The sequence below is a fragment of the Meleagris gallopavo genome, chromosome 2, assembly GCF_905368555.1.
Source record: "Meleagris gallopavo chromosome 2, MGAL_WU_HG_1.1, whole genome shotgun sequence".
NCBI classification, from domain to species: domain Eukaryota; kingdom Metazoa; phylum Chordata; class Aves; order Galliformes; family Phasianidae; genus Meleagris; species Meleagris gallopavo.
Window position 1 is genome coordinate 108,353,196 of NC_139405.1, and position 24,681 is coordinate 108,377,876.

Sequence of the window (24,681 nt, forward strand, 5' to 3'; positions counted from 1 at the left end):
TTTGAGTAGGTTGGATGAGATGTATCCAGAGGTCAGACTGTTTCTTTCTCATCTGAATTTTGTATATTCAGGGAGACCTCATTGTGGCCTACCAGAACTTGAAGGAAGCGTACGAACAGGAGGGGGAACGGCTTGTGAGGGTGGATGGTGATAGGACAAGGGGAATGGTTTTAAAGTGAGCCAGGGGAGGTTTAGGTTGGATGTGAGGAGGAAGTTTTTCATGCAGAGGGTGGTGAGGCAGTGGAACAGGTTGCCCAAGGAGGCTGTGGATGCCCCATCCCTGCAGGCATTCAAGGCCAGGCTGGATGTGGCTCTGGGCAGCCTGGGCTGCTGGTTGGCGACCTGCACACAGCAGGGGGTTGGGACTGGATGAGCGCTGTGGGCCTTTGCAGCCCAGGCCATTCTGGGATTCATTCTATCATTCTATGATTTTTACTGAGCTTTTGAGCAAAACACTTTGCTTTCTTCCATTTGCACAAACTCCTGCACAACAGTCACTTCCTTCTGTTTGGATTAGGCTCCCCTATCTACTGCTAAACCAAAATTAACATTTGTATCAAAAACATTGTGTCAGCAAAGCAGAAGTGCAGGAACTCCTTGCAGACTGCATAGAAAGAGGACATGGGTGGAACCAACAAAAGTTGACCACAGCACTGAGCTGCCACAACCATGGCTCACAAAGCTGCCGCCATCAGCTCCCCAGTGTCTCCCAGTCACAAGGAGAAGCAAGCAACACTTAACATGGAGTAAAAGAAATGGAAGTTCTCTCCTTTACGCCAACAACTCCACTGTGCACTGAACAAGGCATACGACAAGGCAAAACTTGCAAACTGCTTCAGTAAGGATGAACAAACACATGAAAATAATGGGACCCTTTGCAGCAACTAATCTAGGCTGATGAATGGCAGTTGTGTGTAAAACGAGTGGAGCAAGGTTGCTGGGGTTTCTTTTGATACAACTTGAATGAAAATCAGCTTCTATGATGGTGTAAGTATTCCCAGAGTAGATTCCTTAATTATTTGCAGCCTCGGTTCATTCAGATAAATAGGCTGTGCTAATGTATGTTTGAGCTTCATCTAGAAAAAACAGTTATTCATTACAGATGTATCTCTGCTCTGTGTATTCAGCCACATACTGCAACTAATAATAAAATATAGAGTGGTTGAGTTCATACCCCACAGTTAACTTTATAATTTCATCTAGTTAAGATTGGCCTTCTTAGAATGATACAAGCTAAATCCTACACAGCAAACATGAAATTTTACAGAATAATGCCAGAATCGAGGCCTTTTTAATGGCCTCGTGTAAACAGTGATTTATAGTCCAGTTACTATTGTTAATAAACTTGAGATTGTTGGCTTTCTCAGCATTTCTTCAGATACATTTCCCTTTGTTTTTTACAGATGTAATAAACTGTAACATATCAGCTAATGAATGATGGGGACATCAATCTCACGAGGAGGCAACAACAAAGACTGCCTCTTACAGACACTTGCAGTGAAACTGATGGCAAGGATGGTGAGGGTGAGGCACCCCTCCTGCAGGAAGAATTCAGATTAAATAAATAGACAACACCACACGATGCATACAATATGCAAACACTACTTTTGTAGTTGTCTTAAAAGGAGATGACTTTTTTTGCAAGGAATCTCAGCAACGCTATCCTTACTTTCCCAATTTAAATCCTGAGATGCAGAAATAAAAAGTGATTTGCCTTTGGTCACTTCCCTGATGCTGGTCATCGTTTCACTACCTGACACCTTCCAGAACAGGTCCCAGCAGAGGATAATTTTACCTTTTATCCACTACTATCCACGTACAACCAGCTGATCAGACCTGGATGTTTTGTGAAATGACATTTAATGTCAGAAAACTAGATATAAAAAGATAATTTGGTACAGAGATACTCGTTTGTGTGCCTCCCATTTCTCTCACCTTCTGCCGGTTGCAGAAGTTCAGGTCTTCCCAGTCATTGGGAACAAAGAGACAATCACAAACAGAATTCAGATTTCCTCTGTCTCAGGGAAACACATCATCCATTAAGCTATGCTACACGATCCTTGTTTCAGATGTACATCAGGGTGTTTAGTGAATCCGTATTTATTCTGTGGAATGCTGTATTCAACAGAAGTAGCAGATCTATCTTCAAGACAAGACTAAAGGGTTTTGTGACGGATGACATCTGGCCAAACAAAAAGATCAAGCATTGGAGTCATAACGTGAAATTCTTTGGCATAAATTACAGGGAAGAGCAGACACAGGATGAAGTATTTCCTAGCAGCCAGAACAGCTATAGCTCTATTTCAGTGGAGATGTATCCTTGAAGGATCAAGGCATTTCTGCTAATAACTTCTCATATTGAATTCCATTAAATAGAAATAATTTTGCATTCTCTCAACTACAGAATAAGTACAGTGCATCTGATCATATTAGCAACATTATCTTAGAAGCAAAGAGGCAAATTCCTCATCTTGCTTATTAACAGCAGCTTTGCCTAAGAATGCTCATTAACCATTCAATGCACACAATGGCATTTATGATTTTAGAATCACAGAACCATAGAACAGCTCAGGTAGGAAAAGACCTTAAAGATCCTGGAGTCCAACCACAGCCCAGCCATCCTACCCCAACTCTTAACAGCCCTCTGCTACATCACGGCCCTGAGCACCACATCCAAACGCTTCTAAACACAGCCAGGGATGGTGACTCAACCACCTCCCTGGGCAGCCCATTGCAGTGCTCAACAACTCTTTCTGTAAAGGTTCTTCCTGATATCCAACCTAAACTTACCAAGGCACAACTTGAGGCCATTTCCCCTCGTCCAGTCACTCGGCACCACTGAGAAGAACAAAATTAAATACATATTCATTCTCAAAATTTTCCTTTCTTCCTATCCCAGTGCATAAATGCCAAGGAATAAAGTAAGTCTATAAACATTACTTTCATTTTCAGGCTCTCCAATGATTCCAGAATGAGTTTTCCACAATCCTGCAATACACTTGAACTCAATGTACCTGGTAGGATGTGAATCCCTTGGTCTCAGCTGAAAGAAGCACTGAAATGATTTCCCGTCCTGGCTTTCCATCTTGTACATAATTTCTGCACAATTGTTTTATGCAGATGTCATTTTTGCTAGGTTGTGCTCCAGTGAAAGTTCACTTCCCTTGTAATGCTGGTGTAGGTTGTGGCGTGTTAGAACAGCCATTTTGTAATTACATGGCATAATCTCAAGTCCGCCATTCTCTCCACCCATCCAAACCCAAAAAGCAGTCTGTCAAGAAAAGTAATCTAAAGTGTTCACTTCAGTGGGAGAATGTAAACAGAGATCTTTTCTTTCTAACTCTTTTGTTTTCCCATCCATGTTCCAACCTCCCATGTCAGTAGCTGCTTACATAGTAAGATTAAGGGCAGAAATAAGGGCTGCTTGTATCCCATCTTTGCATAAGCACAGCTCCTCTCATTTCTAGTACAGTTTCCATAAACACAAGACATTAATTTTTGAAAGGTCACCTGTGTTCTATAATCATCCTAAGATTTTCTGCCTGCATTTCCTCCATGTGTTTCTTCCCACTGCAGAAATGCAGGACAGTAAAATATGGAACATTGGTTTTTGAAAAATATGAAGCATTTGGTTTGAATACATGAGAAGAACACACGTTGTCATTTCCAGGTGATCCAGGATGAAAATTAGTTTCTTAATAAAAAATCCACGTCATTTTAAGTATGTTCTCAAAATGACACAATTTTGAAAAGCTAAATTTCAGCAAGAAACCACCATAAGAAAACTATTCCATGTTAAATGAAGTTAGAAACAAGCAAATTAAATTAACTCCATATAAAATATAAATTAAATATAAAAATAAATTAAATATAAATGTAATATATAAAATATATTAAAAGCTTTTCTTTCTAAAATCTCGTTTGTTCCTGTTTTAACAACTTCTTTAAGAGGTTAAAAAATACCAAGTCTGATTTCAAGCACCATACTAATATTTTTCTTGAACTACGAAATGCACTGCTAGTCAAATGCCTTCAAAAATATAAACAGGAATTACCCCTATGAAATTAAACATGAAAGCAAATCAGATTTTTGGAAAGACGGATGTGAATAATAGCTACCTGAAATACTGTACTGAAGAAGTGGCAAGATTTAGGGAAGCCAAGAATTAAGATAGAAAAGCAGAAGACCCTTGCTCACAGGTAACATCGTGGCATGAATCAGCTTTCATAGAGTGAGAGAAGAGACGAGAAGCTTGATTTTGTCCCTCCTGAATTTCAATGGATGAAAAAGTACTTCTAGGGAAGCATGCCAAGATGCAGTAATGGGTAAATAAAGACCAGTCAAGAGTGGAGAGAGAAAAATTCAAAACACCAGTGTTGGGATGATATTGAATCCTTGAAAGCAGATGAGGCTCAAAAGCCTGCTGATGAAAAGGAATTGGGACAAAAACAGAAATCTGTGGGACGCCAAAGAAAGTAAGAAAATTCTGTTGAAAGATATCTTGAAATACATGCTGGAGGGAGAGGAAGATTAGAAGAATATGGTGTTTTTCCCTTGAGTTGAAAATCCCTCTCTACTTTAAAATAAGATTTAGAAATGATGTAATTTCTGAGAGAAGCATCACGCTGTTGTTAAGGGGCCAGGGATCAAAGGAATTTCAAAATGCAAGAAGAGCCTTACTGTCCAGTTCCAATGCGTATGAGTTATCCCATGCCAGGTACATGCCACAACCTATTGCCCTTTCTAACAGATCTGGATGGGCTGTAAGAGTGTGCCCATTCATCAGAATGTGAGTGTCTGATGGAAACTACCAACCTGGTCCCCTTCTTGCAGGTTGTACTGCTCAAAGAGTTATGGTGCATATAAAGTTCAGCATTACCTTCATCTTCTGTTTGAGCTAGTACAGAGGCAAACTGTTTTGCACCTGCAGCTTTTATAAGGTGGGGTGGGGGAGATTTTAAAGGAACTGCTGAGTGACTGAACACTTTATGTGTGAGAGCCAGCACGTGCTCTACATACTTACATTTGCTTAATAAATCATTATCAGCCAAATTAAACTGAAGTGTGAAATAGAGCACTCTGAAAAATAACATGTACTACTTTTGCCCAGTGGTGGAAAGAATAAGGAAGGAAAATAGGAAAATCTCTCATCATTCACTGGACTTTAAGCTTTAAGTGACCAAGCATAGAGATGCATATGTGAAAATGGATCCCATTAGAGAAGCAACAGTGTCTCCTGGCAAAGCAGCTCTCTCTTTTAATCACCCAGCAAGTGGGTTTGGATGTCTTCATTTCTTAATTCATTCAGACTCTTCTTGGTGGTCTAGATGTTTTCTTAATCCTTTAGTACTACCAGGAGAGAGCAAAACTGCCAAACTGGAGAAGATTTGCAAGAAACCCGCAAGAGCCACATGAAGCACAGGCTGAACTTGCCACCAACTGAGAGCAACCATCACTGCAGAATGCAAAAACCTGATGATGAGGCCATGGACAGTAATTTTCACTCTCTTTTTGAAGGATTTCTAAGGAAACATTTTTTTTTTGTTTGTTTAAGTACATCATTGCCCAGGGAGGTGGTGGAGTCACCATCCCTGGAGGAGTTCCAGAAATATTTAGATGTTGTACTAAGAGACATAGTTTAATGGGGAAGTATTGGTGGTAGGTGGATGATTGGACTGGATGATCTCGGAGGTCTTTTCCAACCTTGGTGATTCTATGATTGCATGATATGTGAACAATCAAACTCTTGTGGGCTAAGGACATGGTCCCTGCAGTCTGCTTGGCCAATAGACACTTACAGAATCAAAGAATCTCTTAAATAGCTCAAAACGGGAGAAAATGAACAAAAAATAATCAAGTTGTTATGGATCTCACCTGGGAGAGAGAACGCTCTCCTTTAAATTCTCTTGCAGAAATCAAGCAGAAATTTGAACATCAACCTTCTGCACCACTAGGCAGTTATGCATACCGGAGGACCCTGGAGAAGGTGAAGTTCTCTTCTGTGTTTCGATGAAAACTTAAAGATATTTCAATTTCAAGATTTCTATTCAAGATTTAAAATAATTACTGTTCTGAAACCCATCTATCTCAAGCTTTAAGCCTGTTAATTGCTAAATTCCAAAGGAAACAAGGATTAACTCACTTAGGTCATTTCCAAAAAAAAAAAGAATTTGCCTATTTTGCTTAGTCCAAATACAGAGGTAAACATAATACAATTTTTTTTTTTTTTAATGAGATTCAAAAGCCAGGCCTAGAAGAAATGTAAAACCATTTCTTTCTGTTAATGCAATGACATACGTATGCACTCAGTCAGTGATGTACATACCTTCAGTTACATCTGATGTTCTCCTGCATCATCTCTTCCCTCCAGGAGTCATCAAATGCTCATTGTGCAAATTTTGTACTCAAAATAAATGATATGCATTTCCTGGATCTCTCCATTCGTCAACACGGGCTGGAAAGTTCTCAAAATCTTCCTTGGGTTCTTAGAAATTAGCGCCTTCTCCCGTTTAATCACCGCAAGGCCTTTGGCACCTCTAGTCACAGAGATGTGAATGATGAATCACGGGAGTCACAGCCCAGAAGGGATTATCTGTTATCTGTGACAATTACAGGCCGTGGAGGTAGGGATGAACGCAGGCCTGGTGCTCTCTATAATTTTGATTGCTTTAAAACACTTGAGATGAAATGCAGCAGAAACGGCTTGCTAGCGTATTGGCATTAAGGAAAAAAAAATGGTGCTGGTAAATGCTAGAAACTTACATATCCACTTCTTAAGAATGGCAGATGCCATATTCTGCGGAATAGAATGCTGTCCTCAGAAAAAGGGTTTTGCAATACCTGAGAAAAATCAGCCACCAGATGTGGCTGGTTGACCTCATGAAAATCTCCATTTGCTCATGCCAGCGGGTAATTGTTTGGAATTCAGAAGCAAAATCTACAAAGTTTCCCTCCAGGCTGGAACTGAATTTCCTCCAGAGCTTCTTTTAAAAGCAGCTGAAAAGGGAAAGCGTTTTTTTTCTCGTGTTCTCAGTGCTGCCCTTTCTGCCCCCCAGAACAGCCATCGGAGTGGAATATATGAAAAGTTTGGTGGGAGAGACATATTACATCCTGCCTGGATGTTTAATCATAGAACATACGTAATTTTTATTTATAGCTGAAGACACAGACATATTCCTCTCTTACAGACATAGAAACGCAGCTCAGAGGCACTGGGTAATTTGCGTGCACCGGCGCAATCGATAAATAACAAAGCCCAGCAGAAAACTCAGGAAATGGGTTCCATCTCCATACGTACGAGACACAGTGCTGTCTCATCAGCAGCGGAATAAAAATCAGAACATCCTTGTGATTTGTCCTCCTTCCCCATGTATGTATCCTGAGGGATCATCAGGGCAGCGGAATGCCAAGGACAGAACTGTTCAAGATTTCAATTAATTAATGGAGAGAAAAAAGATGGTCAGTTGACAAGGGAAAAGAACCAGCCATTGTTCTCATGATGAAAGATTGACTTCAATAGGTTGCCTCCACCCTCCCATTACAGCTCAAATAGTTCTGCTGGTGGCTCTTCTATGAGAATGCAGTCGTTACAAAGATATATTTCTTCTAAGGACGAATAAAGCATTAAGCCTCTACCTTAAGAATTTTAAACCTGAGAATTTTATCCCTTTAACAGAGCATTCTGAGATAAGAGCAGTGTCTTCCCATCTGCTGACACTCAGTTAAGCATTTTGAGGGATCGGGCTCTCAATGAAACCAGAAATAATGAATGGGCATAGTGGGAAGGAGGGAGATCGTAACAGGAAAGTTCACGAAGGAGAAAAAAAAAAGTACAGAAAATTAAGTTATAGAAGAATGGTGCATGTGTAAAATCTTTACCCTCTTGGGACATTCAGGGATTTGACTTTTAATTAAAAGAATTAGTCACTTTAATTAGCAACTATCATTTATATGTGATTTTTGTTGTTTTTTTTTTTAATACACTGAGCAATAATTCCAGATTACTCTGTCCAATCTACCTGGGATAAAAGCTAGCTCGCATTTCAGAAAGAAACATATAGAAATGTCTTGTGGATTACAAAACAAGACAGCTCCTTCACAGGTCGAGAATTACTTGAAAGTCATGTACATAAACAAGACATTATTATTTAAATATACTTATTGGGATGACAGTGAGTGCAGTCATGGTAGAATCATCATGGACGTATCCCAACCCAGTTCTAAAAGGACTGGTACACAAAGTTTTTGCTTTATCTAAATGTAATTCAGTTTTAACAAGTTGGTAACCATGGCATCCCTAAAAAAAAAAAAAAAGGCATCCACTGACCCAAGCTGTTAAATTCAGGGTTATAATCCAAAATCAGTTGTGCCCTAGCCAGCTTTCTATCAGCTGAGTCTTTTGTTTGGCAAAGACTCAGCTTAAAATGAAGGGAATTCATTGGGGTGATAATTTGCTGCCTGAGCACCCATAGGGTTGTTAAAATCAAGGTGCTGTGCCATATGCAGGTGTTCCAACATTCTTCATTAGTTCTTCCAGTATCCCCAATACACTTACAATTACAAAGTAAGCAAACTCAGTAAGGGCAATTCTCCATTTAGCACCAGGCTGCAGCCCCGTCTGGCAAACGCCACAGATTCCTGCTTTAAAGCACATCGCTCCTGCTCAGATGATGATGATGTACTATAAGTAGTTGCATTAAGGTCTCAGTCAAGTCAAGTAAACTTCAAACTGTCAAGTAAACTTTGCAGCTTCGCACTTCATACAGTACAGTTGGTGATAAAGACACAGGAGCCTCAGGCTGCTGCGTTTGGCCATAAAATCTCCCACTGAAGCAATCTTCTGGCTCAGTATGTGACAGGGGAATATCATTTACACAGCTGAGACACACAGTTGGTGAACTGATACTGTTCCAAACCTACTGAAGAACTCTTTTCCCCATCTACTCTCCGAATCCTTCCCTTCAAAACCCTCGCAGGACAGGAATCTGGGAAAACTTCAGCTTAAGGATGCAATAACTATCTGATTACAGCTTTGCTCTTTGTAGAATTATCTGCTCGCATTCCTGTTAGGGCTTCAATAATACTGTGAAAATACAAAACCAGAGTGTGCACGTGCTATGTCAGTGTGCGTGCTGGCGTGCAGTCACCCACAGACATCAAGCTGGACGTGACCTGGAGCCGCATAAGAGCCTCAGGGACCACAAATCAACACAGCCATAAGTCTAGGCTGCATGCTGGAGTCTGCAAGTTGGCTCCCGTGGGCACCAGGGGATCCAGGACTGCTGCTGGAAAACTGGGAGGTGCCCAATGGTCTCACTGGGGCTACTGGGAGGGTTGTAAGTCTGGAGCAGCTTCAAGGCAACTGGGAGGCCAGTAGACTCTGGCAGTAACTAATGGGAGCATGAGGGCGTGTATGCCAAGCTGCTGGAGGGATCCATAGAGTTTTTGGAGAACACACACTCATAAATGTATATGCGTGCGCATATTTATACGTCACAGAATCACAGAATGGCCTGGGTTGAAATGGACCACAATGCTCATCTAGCTTCAACCCCCTGTTGTGTGTAGGGTCACCAACCACCAGACCATGTTCCCTACAAACACCTTCATCCGCACCAGCCAAAGAGGGGAACAGGATAAAGCTGACAGTGTTGTCTTAAAATATTATTAAAATGTCTTATTTTTCTCAGCTGTTTAATGAGCTATATTATCAGTGGTGAAACAGACATTCCCAAGCAGTACAGTAGATAAACTGTAAATTTCTCTGCCATGGAACAAGGTGTCTTTTAATTTTCAATTGATAAAACCGCTCGCTGCCTTTTCAGCACACGGATAAGATACCAGACCCTTCTGTGTATGGGTAAGGCACTAACTGATTAAATGGAAAGCGTTAACGTTCTAAAAAATGTTTTCAGGCTGATCCAGTGTTGTTGAATAAAAATGTCTGCACATCCATATCACACTGTTCATCCCACTTGCAGTTTTTATGAACTTGGCTGAAAACATCATAAAACCGAGTAGTCAAACTGGACCAAACTGCCTTGGGTAGGAGCCTGCACACTAGAGATGAGAAGTGCCCTCAGCCATTCAGCCTGCGTGGTATTTATGAGCAACACTTCATTTCCACAATCGCAGAACACTTAAAATAAACACTCATCACCATCCTTTTCAAAGCACTTGCTGGATTTCAAAATATCTTCCCAGAGAACAATGTCTGCTGCTCCCTGGTTTGATGTGAGCGTTGGAGCCTGCATATGGCATAACACTTTGGAAAGGTAAGAAGGTTCTGCTTGTGACATTGAGCAGTAAATCGGGAGCTCCTTAGATCTTGAGATAGTATTTACTGTTGCAGAACACAAAGGTTTAGAAGATATTTTAGAAAGTTATTGAGAATACAAAGGAAAGTGTCTGACCTTTCTTCAGCTCAGCTGCAAGATTACTATTGCATTCTCACTCTAACTACATAAATAACACCTTTCCTCTGTCAGTTCTGGGATGCACAAATCCTTCCTCTCCATAAAATTTACCAACCTAATAAATACTGACCTAGAATCAGCAATTTTGGTATTTACTAGGGACTCTGAATTCATAAATCTACATAATACCTAAGTGGGCAGTACTACAATCGTTTTATATATTCTATATAACTATTTCACATAATATATTTAATGGTCAGAAACATTACACATTGAGTTGGCAAGTCTCTCCATCAGCATTTAATAAATGCCACACTTTTACGTAAGAAATTGTATTTCAATCTAATGTTTATATTTTGACTGCACCTAAAATGTGCTTATTGTAGCATACTGCATCAATAAACCAACAATTACGTCTCAGTGGCATGTAAAATACATAGTGATGTCAGCAGCATTAACTTCCAGTGCCAAGTCGGGAAACAGCTTAATGTAGTTTCACTATAAAATTAATATTATACTAATTTTAATAAAAGGAAAAGATTTACCTTATTATTTTTAGTTCAGACATGCAGTCATGTGCAAGGTAATTCAATACCCACTGTATAAAATATGAACTATGAAAACGCTCGACAGATGTTTCCAATCAGCTTCCTTTGTTTAACGCTGGATGCTAACCTCCAGGAGATACGTACAAGCTGCACATCCTACAGGTAATGCCATCCAGATGGGGATGCTGTTCCCCAAACATCGTGCCTCGTAACGTAAGGAAGAAGGAAGAACGTAAGGAATACGCTGCGAAGGAAGAGAACCTTGGCAAAAAATGGCTCGTGTCATTTCATATTCAGTGGCATGACACATCTTTTCCAGCTTGCCTACAGCATGTCTGTGGAAAACTCCCAAAACACACACCATAAAAATGTCTTGAAATCAGACAGCTTTATGTAGACTGCTCAGCTCTAGCAAATACTGAATGCAGGACTGATATAATCTTAATGATTAACTCCTTCCTTTGGTTAGATTTTACTGTTTTCCATCTGTCAGATCTTCGTTCCTGCAGACCTGTCCCATGCTGAATTTTCTCAGTCAACACCAATTTCATCAGGAAGATGATGTTGCGATGTGTGAAGCTGGGAGAAGAGAAGGCTGCAGAGAGACCTTATTGTGGCCTTCCAGTTCTTGAATGGAGTGGATAAACAGGAGGGGAAATGGCTGTTTGTGAGGGTGGGTGGTGATAGGACAAGGGGAATGGTTATAAGTGAGCCAGGGGAGGTTTGGGTTGGATATGAGGAGGAAGTTTTTCCCCCAGAGGGTGGTGAGGCAGTGGAACAGGTTGCCCAAGGAGGCTGTGGATGCCCCATCCCTGCAGGCATTCAAGGCCAGGCTGGATGTGGCTCTGGGCAGCCTGGGCTGCTGGTTGGCGACCTGCACACAGCAGGGGGTTGGGACTGGATGAGCGCTGGGGGCCTTTGCAACCCAAGCCGTTCTGGGATTCTATGATTCTATACATCTTTCTTGGCAACAAAAAATGAGCTTTCCTTGCCTGGTTGCTAGCTGACAGCAAGGAATAGAACTCCAAGCATCTAAAAATTATTATTCAAGCATGAGTAAATAGCTACACTGTTCAGAGCAAAAATAACAGATAGAGGCAACAGCGAAGGCATCATGGTGAAGTGCTGAAGGTGTTCCTTCTGTATTACACCAGAAGATTTGTTTAATGAAGATTACTACCTCTGTATCTCATTCAAGGATCTACTTAGGAGGGGAAAAGCCACAAAGTGCCCAGAGAGCTCTGCAGGTGCTCGCAGAAGGACAGCCTGCAGTCCTGTGCTCTGATGGCTTGAGCAAAGGGAGGACATAATTGGTCTTCAAGTAGAACACAGGATGAAGTAAGCACCTATATTTTGCCAGGGATGTCCACCGTATTTTATAGGCAAGGTGTCACGGTGATATCAGTTTAGCAGGACCAAAATGCTCAAGGGCAGCACTTGGACCTCCATGTGTACACTGAAAAAACTGAATCTTGTACAGAATTCAACAATCACCTCAATAAAAAAAAAAAGACACATGGAGGCAAAGACATTCCCTTTTGTGTCAGCAGCTGGGGATCAGAGGGAGATCAACTCCTGCCTCCAGCCCCTTAAGCCAGGGTAGCAAATGGTTAATACTCTTAGAGATAGAATTGCTTATGCATATCATTTTATAGCTAGTTACCTGAAAACATCGGAACAAGATTGTAACTAAAGCACCAATTACAGAAAAACAGGCAGGTTTAACTTAACAGTTATGACTCATCATCACCCATGATTTTTTCAAAAATATCTTAATACATATGGTCAACAAAAATATGCTCATTTGTGGAGTAAATTTGTTAGATATTTACTTTTGGATGAGAGGAGACTTTGCATCCCACTATGAACACGGTGATGTAAATAGCTCTCTCAGGAACTGTCTCAAAAGCACCACAGTGCTATAAAAGAAACCTTGCTTCCACACGGTAGAAATGCTGCTTTCCCTTCTACCAATGCAAAGTAACACCGGGTTCTGTGACCTATTTGTAAACATAAGGGAATGTCAATTGCTTGGTTCATAGGGCTGAAGGGTGCTATTGTTGAATAACGAAGTGCATGTAAAGAAGGATGAAGCTTAAGAATGAAGAAGCCATAGAAATGAAGAAGTGGCTCTGGGCAGCCTGGTCTGCTGGTTGCACATAGCAGGGGTTGAAACTAGATGAGCATTCTGGTCCTTTTCAACCCAGATCATTCTGTGATTCTACGATAATACAATATAAACTTCTTCACATCTTCACCTCCGTGGTTTGCAAGAGGAATACTGGGGCAGAATTCAGCAGAGATTGACACCTCAGCCTGTGTGTGTTTACATGGGCTAAGCTCCCAAAAGAGCCAGTGGAAATCCAGTCAAGGCTGTAAAAGGAAACCAGGGGCTACTGAGGTGACTTACCTTAGATGTTTACAGAGTCAAGCAGTTGACATGATGCATACATACAGTCTGAATTCAGACTTGGATTCTACCTTTCCGTCTGCATTAGGAAATCATGAACACTTCTCTTGCCAAGCAGGGCACAAAGTATTTTGCTCCAAATACACTTCCAACAGCCCATCCAACAAACTCAGGTTGCAATCATCAGCCTAAGCTTGGAAAGGAAAAACAAATCTGGGTCACAGGAAAAGCCTCTGACACAGATATATGAATTCAGAGAAGAAGAAACGGCTGAGAGAAACTACATTTTCCATTAGGCAGCTAGAACTTTCCAGAAAGGGTCCTGAACACAGTAAGAGCAGATGTGTTCAGGATTTCTATAAAAAGACACGGATGCCTACAATAAATACAGGAGAGACCATCTTTTGAATGTATGTGGTTGCCAGTCTACTGTCAGAAAAATGGATAGCAAAGACAGAAAATGGACATTCAGTGCACTTGATGTAACTCAAGCCTGCCTTACAGGGCTCACATCTCTTTGCAGTACCTGCTCATGCACACCTAACCACTAAGTACTAATTAATACTCATTAAACATTTTCCTGCATCTGAGAACAGCAGCAGCTCTTGCATAAGAATAGCTGTGTCTCCCACACGTACATTACTTAAGCATTTGGAAGGTTAATAAAAATTTAGATTTGAAAGGAGTTGTGACAGGTAAAGATGAACAGCCACAGCAACTGCTTAGAAGCAGGGAACTGGCAAGATGTGGGCTATTTTTCAACCGGGCGGGCATGTTTCTGCTGACAGTGACAGAAACATTTCCACAAAGTAGCCTCCTGCTGTCTCCAACAGTAATGAAATGCACTGCCACACAACTGCATAACAGCATTCCATCTCCCTCCGAACACGAGATGGAAGGTTTGTGTTACAACTGCTCCACAGCTACAACTGCTGTCTAATATTGCCTTTGCAAGTGTTGATGGGCCTAACATCTTTAGAAACAAAACCAATCCAACCAGTGATTCTTTGCTGTGAGAGTGGTGAGGTGCTGGAACAGCTGCCCAGAGAGGCTGTGGATGCCCCGTCCATCCCTGGAGGTGTTCAAGGCCAGGTTGGATGGGGCCCTGGGCATCCTGGGCTGCTGTGAGATGTGGAGGTTGGTGGCCCTGCATGGCACAGGGGGGTTGGAGCTTCGTGATCCTTGAGGTCCCTTCCAACCTGGGCCATTCTGTGATTCTATGACGGGTTAATCTGATAATGAAGGATATGATATGGAAATCCCACTTAACATACAATATCTCTTACCTGTATTTTGTGTATGAGATCTACAGGAGTTGAAGTTACCAGCTAAGAACAAGGAATATCCCATACCCATTTGCCACCAAAACAGGTGTTGTTTTTTTTTTCCCCTTGTATTTAACTCTCTTAGCCTTAGTCTTAATCTAAAATGGCTTTTTCAGAGACTGTCAAGAACTATTTTTATTACATGCAAGTGTGAAATATATGATTTTTTCAATCATTAGCACTGGTTGATACCTTTAAAGGAAATATTTTTCCATTGGAAAAACCCTATTTATTGAAACAAATAATTTTGGATACGGCACTAGGCAATGCTTCAGAGGTCCATGGTTAAGATCTAAGAGAGAAATAATCGTACAACCAAAGGAGGGTTTGTGTTGAAGGGGGCCTTTAAAGATCATGTTCTCAGTCCTGGAAACTAAACAAGCGCAGCTCCTTCAGTCTGTCTTCATAGGAGACAAGACATCCAAAGATTTATTCAGCAGTTTTATCTTATGGCACTCAGCATTTAGGGGATGCTGTTTTGGGGTTAATTTCTTCTAATGAGCAGACGTTTGAATCTTGGTCTTTCCAACACAACTGCCCTACACACAAGGCTTATTGCTAGATCAGGTTTGTTCTCGTTTCAATAGATTTTCACACAAGAAAAGAAAAGCTTATAGTTCTGTTCAGATTAAAAAGTAAAGTAAATGTCCTAACCTCTAAATTTTTCAGGAGATTGACTTCTTTTTTTCTACCCAGACGGTAAAACACTGGGGACCTCGGAGGAGGACATAAACCCTGTGCTGTTTGTGCAGGGCTCTGAATTTTAAGCTTGCAGAGTTTGACTGAGTTCAATATCAGGCATCACTGGAAACAAGTCTGAAGTCAGTTAGATAGAAATGACACCACCTCCTATTGTAACTGCTCCCATTCACAGAGTTTTCAGGGAGTTTCAGATACATGCTTAAATTTGGAAGGGGACCAAAATGAACACAAAGGAAATTTAAGTACTAAAATCTATACTGAAGCAATCTGAAAGGCTTGCTTTCAACCTGTTAAAGGAAGGAAACACAGTTAAGACTCAAACTCCTGGCTGAAACTCCAGCCTTCAAATACATATACTGCCTTGCAGAAATAAAAATGGTAGGCAAACTGCACAAATCGAGACCACAGTGTCAGACTGGATTTCCAGTCTTAACTATGATTTATGACATATTAGAGAACACTTACTTCATTCTGTTTCCAGAATGAAATAGCTCTGAGATGGACAGGCCAAAAAAAAAGCAAACTATCTGAGCATTTATTACAGAAGCAAGAGCACTGCCTCACTTGAGAGGTTGGGCAGATTTCTTGCTACAGGCCCATAAGAAAAGGTAAAGAAAAAAACGGAAGTAATACTTCCAGAATTCACAGCACTAGATTTAACAGCATCATCTTTCCCATATAAATTTCATAGTAGGAGTATTTCCTGAGTTTGTTCAGCTTGGAGAAGGGAAGGCTGCGGCCTTCCAGTAATGAGGAGCTCGTCAGGAGGAGGGGGAACAACTTTTCACATGCCCTGATAGCGACAGGACAAGGGGGAATGGTTTTAAATTAAAAAGAGGGGAAATATAGGTTTTAGGCAGAAATCCTTCATTCAGAGGATGGTGAGGCACTGGCACTGCCCAGAACTGTGGTGCCCCATCCCTAGAGGCATTCAGAGCCACGGACGGGCTCTGGGCAGCCTGAGCTGGAGGCCCATGGCAGGGGGTGGGACTGCATGGTTTTTAAGGCCCCTTCCAACCCAAGCCATTATATGATTCTGTGATTTCAACAAGAATATCAATCCAAGATCCTATCCACGAGCATTTCACAGCGCTTGTTGGCAGCTTACATCAAGGCTTTAGTAAGCACTTATCTGTAACTCCTCCAATCAGGGGACTTGATTCAACAAATAGTTGTACCTATGTCTGTGTATATGCATCTGTGTACACAAGTGCACAGCTACAAATATTTCAGAGCTTTCATGTAAAAAGACCAACAATAGATCAGGACCAAAGGCAGACGTCTCTTGGCATCCTTCCAGCATGCTTCTTCAGCAAAGTTCAGGACTGAGATTCTAATCGGGATGTCTCATTAACCAAAAGGAAATAGAAGGCTGCAGGGAGACCTCATCGTGGCCTTCCAGTACTTGAAGGGAGCGGATAAACAGGAGGGGGAACGGCTGTTTGTGAGGGTGGGTGGTGATAGGACAAGGGGAATGGTTTTAAAGTGAGCCAGGGGAGGTTTGGGTTGGATGTGAGGAGGAAGTTTTTCCCCAGAGGGTGGTGAGGCAGTGGAACAGGTTGCCCAAGGAGGCTGTGGATGCCCCATCCCTGCAGGCATTCAAGGCCAGGCTGGATGTGGCTCTGGGCAGCCTGGGCTGCTGGTTGGCGACCTGCACACAGCAGGGGGTTGGGACTGGGTGAGCGCTGTGGGCCTTTGCAACCCAGGCCAGTTTGGGATTCTATGAAATGTTCCACTTAAAACTGCGGTGCTACAAACTCAGTGCGTAGAGAGGCAAGAGACAGGGTAGCGCAGACACAGACTAGGCAGATTAAGTCCTAAGACAGGTGTCAAACCTGTTGGACAATTCCAGGCAAGTCATTTAGCTCACTTTTCACATGTGAAGAGAGAATGAAATTCTTTCAGGACTAGCAGGAGAACTAATCAGTTATTACTTCTAAAGTGCTTTGAAGACAACAGGTGCTGAGTAAAAAAGCTGAGCACTAGCAGGATGACTAATAAAAATCATTAGTTACAAGGAGCGAGAATCAAAGGCGAAGGGAAGGGGCACAGAAATCTAAGACATCTGGGGAGGAGAATTGGCGTAATAAAATGAAAACAAACCAAAACCGTGTTATTTGGCAATCCCACATGCAAACCACTTGAACTCTACACTTCTGGAGTTTATGTCATCGTTGAGCCACCACTTTACCACTCCGAGAAAACTGCAGCATAGAGTACTGCTGTTGTAAAGTATGACGCAGAGCTGTACAGCAGCTATTCTACAAAACATCTCCCCAAGTATGGCACACCCATAATCAGGACACAGTTGGGTTTTCTTCTTTTCCTCAGAAACAACCACAATTCTCCATCACTCATACGAGGGAATGCAGAAAATCAGATACATCTCAAGACTATAAGAACCTCTGCTAGATATGGAGAATGCGAATTTACTGCATATTAAAACAAAAAATGAGACACACCTTTAACAAACTTTATATTGCCCTCCATAAATCCCACATACTCTCTCATTAATGGTTTTGGTATGATTAATGTTTTTACTGGGCCATTTTAATTAGTTAAACAATTCAGAGTTCTACCTTAAAAAGTAGCTTTGTGAAACTGCAGTAGTTGCAGAATATTTTACTCCTGGGCTTGATAAAACACTAAACCAGAAACTGCTTTAAAATAACTGCCTGCCACAGCACTTTTAGCCAACTTTTGCACCTGGTGCTGAGAGAAAAAGCCAAGTGAACTTTCACTCACTTGTTGCACGTCAGCTTCAATGTGATGTCTTTCTTCTGTTGTGTTTGGGTTTCTAACTGGAAGAGACAAGTAAGCTAAACCAGCAGCCAATCAATTCGGAAATTCTAAGAATGCAATAAAATTTGATACCAATAAATCTTTTTCTTTTAACAGCCAGAAGAGATTAACAAAGTTATTCGAAATTGTATCCCCTTCTGTTATTTCAGAAGGATGATTACCTGACAATCCCACTGAATCAAACAGCAAAATTAAAAGAGACATAATTAAGCTTGTATATACATAGGAACAGGATACGCATTTATGCATATCCCTAGTAGGTCCTCCATTATTTATTAGCCTTGGTGTATTTTTCTTCCTCTTACAATAAAAGTTATTACACCTTTGGATTGTCAAATAAAAACCCAATTGGCTGAGACGTAGACCATCAATACAAATAACTGCACAGCTTCCCTCTCAGCTACAACTAGTCAACTTTTTTCAGCTCTGCCATTTATTTATTTCGTGACACTGGTTCTCTTTGTACTTTAGATTCGCATCAGAAAAGCAATCTGGCTTCTTTTTACTGATCTGGAATTATGATAGAATGTAAGGTGAAAATGACAAGCAATGTGAAAACATATATAAAAATTAGAGATTGTGAAAAATGTAGTTACTGAGCATTGTAAGAATGGTTGCTAGAAGTAGTAACTTGTGAATATATTTTATTTTATATATTCACATTAGTCCGTGTACCACTGTATAAGTACTCACTATTAATTCCATTCAGTAATTAATAAATAATATATACACGTATATATATATTAATTCCTGACTGGGATGTAGATACTGTCTCTCCTTTTCTTCTTACTCGTTCGCTCTCCTTCATGGTCACACCAATGGCACTGTTCCACCTGATTCATCATTGTGCACCTCCTTTATCTGACCTTACTGGAGACTCAATTTGGGAATAACTTGTCTGCTAATTATCACTCCACTTCTTGACCGCCTTCCTGTCATCAGTACCTAACACTATGCAAACCTGCTTCCCAAACTGATTCTCCAAACCACTCAGAAAGCTCCAGTGCACCAATGCTGGTTTCTCTTTCAAACCTATCTTTCATGACACATTCCCATCCTCTCGCCATTGAGAGGAGGTGATGGGATCTTCTTCCAGACTCCATCCACGACAAATTTGTTTCCATCTTTATCCCACTTCCTATTGGGATTCTCTCTGATGAACCTCAGCCTTCCTATTGCTCATTTGCAATCGTACTTGCTCTTTTAGCTCCTTCCTTTTTTTCTGCTACAACAGATAATATATGCATTCCCACACAGTTGCACTTACTTTTCCTTCCTGAACACCTTTTCTTGTCATAAATCCTGGACTTTTTCCCAACTCTGACCCACCACAGTACATACATCATACCCTGCCTACTTAGTTTTCCATTTTTCATTGCTCTCTGGCATTTCTGCTCACAGTGTACAGATGTCCTCAGTCTATGCTTTCTTTAAAAGAACCCATATCTCACTGGAACCTGTCTCTCCAAATCTTTTCCCATTTGTTTCTCTTTCTTCATCTGCAAAAAAACGTAGAACATACAGTTTTCAGTTAACACACAGACTTCCCTTCTTTTAACTCTGTCTTGGATCAGCTCCAACCTGACTTTTCATAAATCCCCTCTCCTGAAACTATTCATAATGGGACACTATGTGCCTCTTCCTGGACAGAGATCTGGGCTTTCACTATGTCTTTATTTTCTCTGAGTTTTCCACTGCTTTTGACACTGTTATCCTCTCTTTTATACAACAGAGATTTTTCAGTTATCTTCCTGTGTTTTGGAATGCATCATGAGTTGTGTCACAGAGGGGCATCTGTAAAAGGGGACTCCTGTCTCGCACACTGAGCTGAGAGCTACCTGGCTGATCATGGATGCCTACGTCTGAGATGGCATCGCCAAAAGCATCTTTTATAATCTCTAGAGAGAAATCACCATTCCAAACTCACCTCATCCTGAAATCAAATGCATGAAAAAAGCCAAATAAATGCTGTTCTATAAGTACTCTTCTTCTCTCTCGACTCTGATTTATTTCTCTGATATCACTCTGAACTCTGAGTGGTTCACATGAATGTGAATTACTGATAGCCAACTTTGCAGCATAGAATCATAGACTCAGAGAATGGCTTGGATTGGAAGGGACCCCAAAGATCACGAAGCTCCAACCCCCTGCTGCCACCAACCTCCATATCTAATACCAGACCAGGCTGCCCAGGGCCCCATCCAACCTGGCCTTGAACACCTCCAGGGATGCATACTTTCTAATACACCATTTGCACACAGGGAAGTACAAAACCTGTACCAAACATGGCAGAAAATGAGCAGTCTGACTCATGAGATTGCACACTGAAATTTAAAGGAAGAGCGCATGAGAACAGCAATTTGAGCTTGAAAACACTTACGTATACCATAGAGACTACTGCATGCTGTACACTGTATTTAAAATCAGCGTTGAAAGTAATTGAGAGGGACAAGAATGACTGCAAAGCATCAAGAGAAGATTGTGTTGAGAAGATCATTCCTGTACGAACTGATGCAAAGCTTCCAAAATTTTTTCTCACATCTGCTTCCTTCAAGCTTTCCTGTGATCAAGCCACTTACTCCTTCACCTCATGCAAAACACCAGTTATTTTTTCTTAACTTTCAGTGTTAATAGGACAAGAATCTAAAGAATACGTAGTTGATGGGTCTGGAAGGAAGATGTCATCTCTGGAGGGAAAACTGAAACAGTAGAATTGAAGAGTGGAGTCTGGTTAATGAAGCTCACCAAAGTTTATATAAAGAGAATGTTCTAATGGTCACTTTCAGATCCACTTGGAAACTGGGTGAGAACTGAATTTCCTCAAAAGGAGACCATTGGCTGGGGGGGTGTTCAGTGCACTGCCACTGCTGCCTGCTTCCTGAACAAGGCAAGGTAGAGCATGTAAGGAAGGACACTTAAAACACACAAGTCTCGATGCAGAAAGATGGCTTTTGGGTTCACTTGCAAGAAAAGTCATGGGGAAAAAAAACCCAAACAGTTAAAATCAAGGATTGAGGGTAATTTTACAGTATGTTTTCTCCACCTGAGCTTTTTTCATTTTTATGTAGAAGCCAACAATAAAACGTTAACATTCATTCATGTTTTCAGATGCAGCTACACACCATCCTCAACCAACTATCTTACATGATGAAAGATCTTCAATAACATCATTGGGACGAGAGCTAAAGCATCACTTTGACTCTGTCTGATGTTGTCTTCATCAGGATTGGTCTCAACCCATACTTTGATTACTGCAGTTATTTGCAAGTCTGAGATAAGACAAGATTGTTTGTGTGGGTTTTGTTTATAATTCAATTTCTGTCCACTCAAGGACTGTGCTGCCATCAACACTCCTATCGTGGCTTGAAGATAGAAGAAGACAGAAATAAAAAGCATTTGCCATTCCCCACAATTCAATAAATACTGATCGAAGGGTTTCTGCTGTTATCACTGTTTTTGTTGGTCAGTGACACAGAGACAGAGGAGTTCTATTTGCCAAAAATAAAGTCCTTTAACACTACAAAAATAAATTCTGCAGCACTTCAAGAAGTAAAATAGCTTCTGCCAAGTTTTTCCAATATTGGGCAACTATTTGTATTTTCCAAAGTAATTTTTTCTTTTTTTCATGGTAACACCTTTGACATCAGTTTTCTCTTTAAGAACAACAGAAATGTCCATTTTGCACAGTGGTGTCGAACTTCAGTATTGGCAGTTATCTATTAATAACAAAGTGCACTATTAGAAAATACAAGAGCTCTGAACACTAGGTGTCAGTGTAAGAAATGGAAAAATATCAAAAACCTGTTGTTTCCAATCAGGTGGATTAGCTAAGAAACCAGAACCAGCTGTGACCACATTTTCTTGTAACTGCATAACACTGTTAACAAGCCAATCTCCCCCAAAAAAGTTATTCTGAAACTATCAGGTTTGCTTGAAATTAGACAGGGTGATCTAAAAACTACAATGAATTTGCTCTGTTCAACACTCTGAGATGACCTTTAAGTTTTATGAGACACTCAGAGACCATGCCGAATTTAATGGTACTCTTTTTTCTTTCCCACAGATATCCATAAATCAGTTTGTGCCATTCACAACTTTAAGTTCTGTTGGACAGAGTCAATGAAGAACAAAGAATACAGCCAGAGTTTAAAGTCATAAAGATGTAAGAGTCATAAAAGGCACTTACTGCGTCCAGATTTTACGTGGATGGCACAATAGTAGAGCTACACTGGGGGAGGAAGAGTCACAATGTAGATGCACTCACCTCCTCCTAGAATCCTACAATGGCCTGGGTTGCAAAGGCCCACAGCGCTCATCCAGTGCCAACCCCCTGCTGTGTGCAGGTCGCCAACCAGCAGCCCAGGCTGCCCAGAGCCACATCCAGCCTGGCCTTGAATGCCTGCAGGGATGGGGCATCCACAGCCTCCTTGGGCAACCTGTTCCACTGCCTCACCACCCTCTCCTCTAACACAGAAGTTAATTTCTAATGATCATGTTATGTGCAGATAAACCATTTTTGTCTCTATTCAGATGAATCCACTCAGCATCTCCAAGAAAAAGCAGAAGGAATGTCAGCATGCACCAATCACCAAGAGCTTATGTATTTGGATAAATATGTGAAATAAAGAAAGATGGTAAAAACAGCAATAAAACCCCACTGCTCATTTGACTCTGGAGCTGATTTCAAAGATACACAGATGCTTTTTAAAGTTCATGCCCATCTTCCTCATCAAACACACGTGTACTCACACCACTGACAACTTTCACTTTCCACTTAGTTTTCACCATGTCTAACAAATCGGACTACAAGATGAGGTGGGTCTTTGTACGGATTTTACATGTGCTCATTTAATATTCTTTTTTTCCATTTGACCACTGAAATTTGGAATGGACAGAAAAATTGTTCCTTCGTTCCAATCTCAAAACAGTCAAATGATTTGAGGTATTTTTTAGGCATTGCAACCAGGGACATCAGAATAAATAATTGATCCAGCCCAGACACAGAGCATCTCACATGGAATATCTCAGCTCATCCAAGATTATGACAGCAATCAATCTAGACTATATTCATAATACTATATATAAAGATAAATTGGAGGATGTATTTTGGAAACAGCCTAGGATCGGCTTATCAGATTATTCCTAAAAGCTCTAGCATCAAAGTCATTGAGTGCCTGTACATTTAGGAATGCAATTGATTCTGAAAACCTGTGAGTGATTCTTCCTAGAGATTTAGTTCTTCTTGCCCAACAGCCTGAATAGGAATCTACACTGGAGCAGAAATGCAGACCTGCATCTATGTGTTCTTTAATGACAAGCCAAAATGCGATAGAGAAAATTGGGAAACACCAGGATTGGGACTGCCTGCACTACCTTCAATCTTTTTATTTTAGATGTGCACCAAAACAATCTTTATCCATTGATCACGTTGCTTTTTCCATTCAATCCATTCAACAGTTTGCTTTTTTTTTCTTATTACTGAACATGGGGCTACAGTTATGTGGATATCATCATTCATTTCCCTCTGTGCTTTGTGTTTCCTTTTTTGTTTTCTTCTGTAGGATTCATGGTATTATTATCTTAGCCTTTCCATAATGATCTTCTCAGCTCTCAAATGAAAAACAGAGGTATTCTCCATATCTTAATAAAATACCAATGCTCAAAAGAAACGATCATTTTCCTCCCAGAAATTCACTTTTTCATTTACCATTCATATGCCATCCTCTGAAACAAATTAGGCAAGATGACTACAACACAGGACCAGAACAGGTGCATCATGTGCTTTAAACAGGCAGCTGTGTAGAAAATATACCTCGTAGTCATAAAAAGAGCTATTTAAAGATGGTTCTTAAGAACACCTCGTACAACAATATGAACTTAAAGCCAGAACACAAATATTATTTATTTAAATCAATTATCAGCTTAGTGTTCCTGAAAGTGAATGTAGGGAAATAATTTAAATAATTCTGAGAACAATGCTGGATCAATGACCTCAGTCCAGCTTTGCTCTACAGATCATTAAGATCTGCCCTAATGCTATGAGCTCCATCCCACAGCACGTGTTGACTCTGCAAAAGACCCGTGGGAAAGAAAACAACTGACCAAGGAAGTGCTTCCACATCCTAAGAGAACGCATAGAGAGGGCATAAACTCAGACTGGGAGTCCTGAACTACTTCTTGCTGTACATTTGTTCTTCATGCACAAAGAAGACCTCTGCCCAAAAGCATGCTTACCGTGCATCTGGTACTGAGCACTTCTTGCTGCACTGATAAACTGGATCATCTTGGGTTGGTTGGTTAGTTGGTTGGTTTCAGATAGCCTGCTGAACTTGTAGTGACTGTCCTGGTGGCTTAGCTCCAAGCTTGGCCTCTACCAATTGGCCTGGAAATTTCCACATGTAGCACCTCTGCCTTTTTGAAGGGTAAAGGTAGGGTAAAGTAGGTTCTGTGCTTTAGAAGAAATATGTTTAAATAATGT

The 24,681-nt window shown here is 40.9% G+C and overlaps 1 protein-coding gene across 7 annotated transcripts in view; it reads right to left on the bottom strand.

Moving 5' to 3' along the window:
* The window catches only part of SUPT3H (SPT3 homolog, SAGA and STAGA complex component), a 276,326-nt gene that overhangs the window by 103,139 nt on the left and 148,506 nt on the right, over positions 1–24,681 (bottom strand). Inside the window, exon 1 of one of the 7 annotated variants that reach the window (XM_085218382.1) lies at positions 2,791–2,826. The exons of the other annotated variants lie outside the window; for them this stretch is intronic. Within the exon in view, the coding sequence (XP_085074508.1) occupies positions 2,791–2,811 (21 nt within the window). The 5' untranslated portion in view covers positions 2,812–2,826. Of the gene's footprint in view, positions 1–2,790; positions 2,827–24,681 lie in introns of those variants that run through there. 7 annotated transcript variants of the gene reach the window in all.